Genomic DNA, 3,360 nt, shown 5'->3' with positions numbered 1-3,360 from the left:
GGTGGCTGGGGCTCCCTTGACTCCTTGGGGCATGTTTAGAAACTCGAAGAACCCCAATGGGCAGATAAAGGCTGTTTTTTCTCTATCTTCGGGTTTCATAGGAATTTGATAGAAGCCGTTCCTTAGGTCGAGCACCGAGAACCAAGCGCTCCCTTGTAGGCAGTCTAAAGCTTCGTCTATTTTTGGTACTGTATATTGGTCAGTCACTGTTCTCTGATTTAAAGTGCGGTAATCGACGCACATCCTGATCTTCCCGCTTTTCTTGCGAGCTACCACAATAGGGGAGGCATAAGGGCTCCGGGACTCTATGATAACTTGGTTTTCTAATAGTCCTTTTAAATGCTGCCTCACATCTTCGAAGTCGGCTGGCGCAATTCTTCTTGAACGCTCCCGGAAAGGGGTCTCATCTGTGAGCCTTATATTGTGTTCCACTCCCTTAGCCATGCCGAGATCCCACTCTCCTTCAGAGAAGGCTTGCTTATGCTTTTCAAGTTCTTCAATTAACATGGCTCTATCATTTGGTGTAATGTCGCTCCCCTCAAAACAGTCCTGAAACTTATCTTCCCTTGTCCCCACATAGAAAGAACTTGCATTCGCCTGCTCTTCTTCTCCCTCTTGCCACTTCTGTAACACCTGGTATGTGTGGGTGTTGGTCCCTATTATGACAGGTGTCTCTCCCCTTTCTTTCGACAGGTCTGGACACACTAAAGCGATTAAAGGTGTTTCTAGAGTGTCAGTCTCTTGTGATGACGTCTTGTGCAAACTGAGGTTCACTTGTACATAGCCCAGATAGGGGTACTTTTCAGCACTAAGGCCCCATATTACAAGTCCGCTGAGTGGCTGAATAGGTACTTCTGACAAGTTCTTCTCATACCACTCCTCAAATATTATGGACACTTGGGACCCGCTATCCACTAAGATTCTACACGGCTTGTTGTTAATGGACGCGTTCATGTGGCAAGTGGGCCCTACTAATCCCTCAGGTAATTCCCCATTCCACCAGGAGTTTCCCATGGCGCAGCAAGTTATCTCTAGGGGGCCTATGCGGGGTTCACAGACCTCCCTCTCCCGTTTCCCTGCTCTTGACTTTCTTGGCTCAGGTTGCTATTGTCTGTTCTCCTGCCAGGGTTTCTGTATGTGCCCCGGTTACATTCGAAGGCTCTATGCCCAAACCTTCCACAGTTAAAACATCCCCTGCCACTCCCCCTTCCTAATCCTCTTATCGGGGTGTTGACGTTTGGAGTGGGGGCCTTTGCATTCTGCTTTACAATAAAATCCTCTAACTTTTTATTTTGTTCTTCTAACATTTTAAGGATTTTGGCCTCAAACTCGCTACTTTCAGTGGCGGATTGTACCACCTTTACCTTTTTCACAGTTTTTTCTCTCATTTCAATTAGGACTTCGTCCTGCTTCACTTCCTTAAGTAAGTCATTAAAGGTAGGGGGAGGCTCCCGTACCCCTGAGCATCTTAACTTCTGTGCAACAGGGTCACTAGTTAATGCTCCTCTGAGAAGCTGCTTCATCCTATGTTTGTCTACCTCCGTTTTCTCTATTCCTCCCTTATCCACTATTTTATACAATAACTTGTCTAGGCGGATCAGGAAGGTGCTTAGCTTCTCCCCAGGGTCTTGGAATGTATGGTATAGTCGGGACGTAAGGTCCCCTACGTCTTCCAGGGTCCCAAAAGCATAATCCAGGGCCTCAAAATACGTTTCCAGGGTGGCATTGGGGCTACTGCGCCTGGCTGCCTGGATAATTCCCATGGCGGGGCCCCTCAAACTTTCTACCACCCTTTGCCTTTTAATTTTATCTGGGCACTGCCATTCCTCAGCTTGCTGTATGGCTGCCTCCTTCCATGCCTCGTAGGCTTCCTCTCCCGTGGGTATTGGGATAATCCCAGAAAATATACGCAGCCTACGATAACTTCCCTCATAATGCCATCTTTCAAGTTGTGTTACCACCCTGTCTACTATAACCTCAAATTGTCCGCCACTTACATTGGTGGTTTCGCTTTGGGTATCATTATCCTCTACATCCCTTTCCTCCTTCCCTTTGGCATTTGCATTAGTGGTGGGTTTTTTTGTACTGGCAGGCCCTTCTGGTTTTACTGGCCCTATTATATGCCATTTCCTCCCTGTTTCTTCGTTAGCTAAAACCATTGCCGGGAGTAAGCTGGGGTCTAATTCTCTCAGATTCTCTATGAGAAATGCTGTTACCTTCCCCAAGGCTCCCTTCCATTTGTCCACTATTTTTGGTTTAAGTATACCATACAGTTTGTCTGCTTGTTCTAGTACCTCTTCATCTAAGAACTCCGAAAAGTTTCCTGCTATTCCTAGGCATTTCCTAGGGTCCCTATCTTTTTGTATACACCACTCGTGTATATCCGTTCCTGTTAAAGCCTCCATTTTATACGTGTTAGGTAAACAGGAAATCCTATCAAATCTCAGCTCCAGTGCCTCCAAATGTAACCACCTTTTAATTTCAGGTATGTGGCTACCACATGTACTATACTGATTTTATGCTTGTTTCCTTTTAGGGCTCTCAAATGAATAGAGGTACAGCGCGTTTATATAAAAGGGTAAGTTTACTTTTCAAAATGTGAAAAATATAACATTACAATACAAACATTTGAATTCAATAAACAACTTTTTTCATAACTTACGGCTTCAATAATTGACTTTAACAGTAGAACAAGCAGAGCATAACTTTACACAGTATGACGGTTCAATAAATAACTTTGCATGACATGTATAAACTCAATAAACTACTATACTTTCTATCTTTCCTATACACATAGTATGCATGCATTTACACAAAAAGTTACTGTGCGCTGGCCAGCATAAAAAACACTGCATATAGATATATTTGTTGGCGCGCGTTGGGGCCCTTGCTGAAGGTGTGAATAGGCTAATAAGCAACCTGTTTAAATATGAATTTGTCCGCTGGTCTTCACTAGGTGTTCCTAGCACTGTAGAAGTCTATGTCTCTGTCCCTGTAATGTGTGATATTACTCGCACCAAGTATCTGTGTAATTGAGTTTAGATACAATAGTCTGACTTCCTTTGGTGTAGATTGAAACTTTCTATGCTCCTCTAAAGTTGTTTGACTGTCAGCCCAGGGGCAATTGTTACAAAGTCTCCTATTCTGTGAAGTAGGAAGCTTAGGCTACTTCTATGCGGCTGCTGTATTAAGTGGAGCTAACATCAATGTCTGGGGTTCCTGCGTGTGATAGTGCATAATGAAGGTTAGCTCACCCTTCTTGCAGCTCTGATCATCTATCTGGGCAACTGTCTTTTTTTCCTATCTTCTTCCTTCTCTTCCTGCTTTAATGTCTTTGATCTGCCTGCCTTTATTCTTCCT

At 44.2% G+C, this 3,360-nt stretch overlaps 1 protein-coding gene across 1 annotated transcript; it reads right to left on the bottom strand.

The window, feature by feature from the left end:
* Positions 1–1,040: 1,040 nt before the first annotated feature.
* On the bottom strand, positions 1,041–2,405 carry LOC146027204 (paraneoplastic antigen Ma1 homolog). Its single transcript, XM_083158160.1, has one exon. The coding sequence runs from the start codon at positions 2,403–2,405 to the stop codon at positions 1,041–1,043; it is 1,365 nt and encodes a 454-aa protein (XP_083014286.1).
* Positions 2,406–3,360: the final 955 nt, after the last annotated feature.

Source organism: Crinia signifera, chromosome 8, assembly GCF_055691185.1.
Source record: "Crinia signifera chromosome 8, ASM5569118v1, whole genome shotgun sequence".
In the NCBI taxonomy this organism is placed as follows: Eukaryota; Metazoa; Chordata; class Amphibia; order Anura; family Myobatrachidae; genus Crinia; species Crinia signifera.
The sequence above is the reverse complement of the archived record's forward strand: the minus strand, read 5'-3'. Positions and strand labels throughout refer to the sequence as shown.

What these genes read in the sequence shown, in the direction of transcription:
- LOC146027204 (XM_083158160.1), bottom strand. Translation starts at nt 2,405, where the DNA reads ATGGAGGCTTTAACAGGAACGGATATACACGAGTGGTGTATACAAAAA.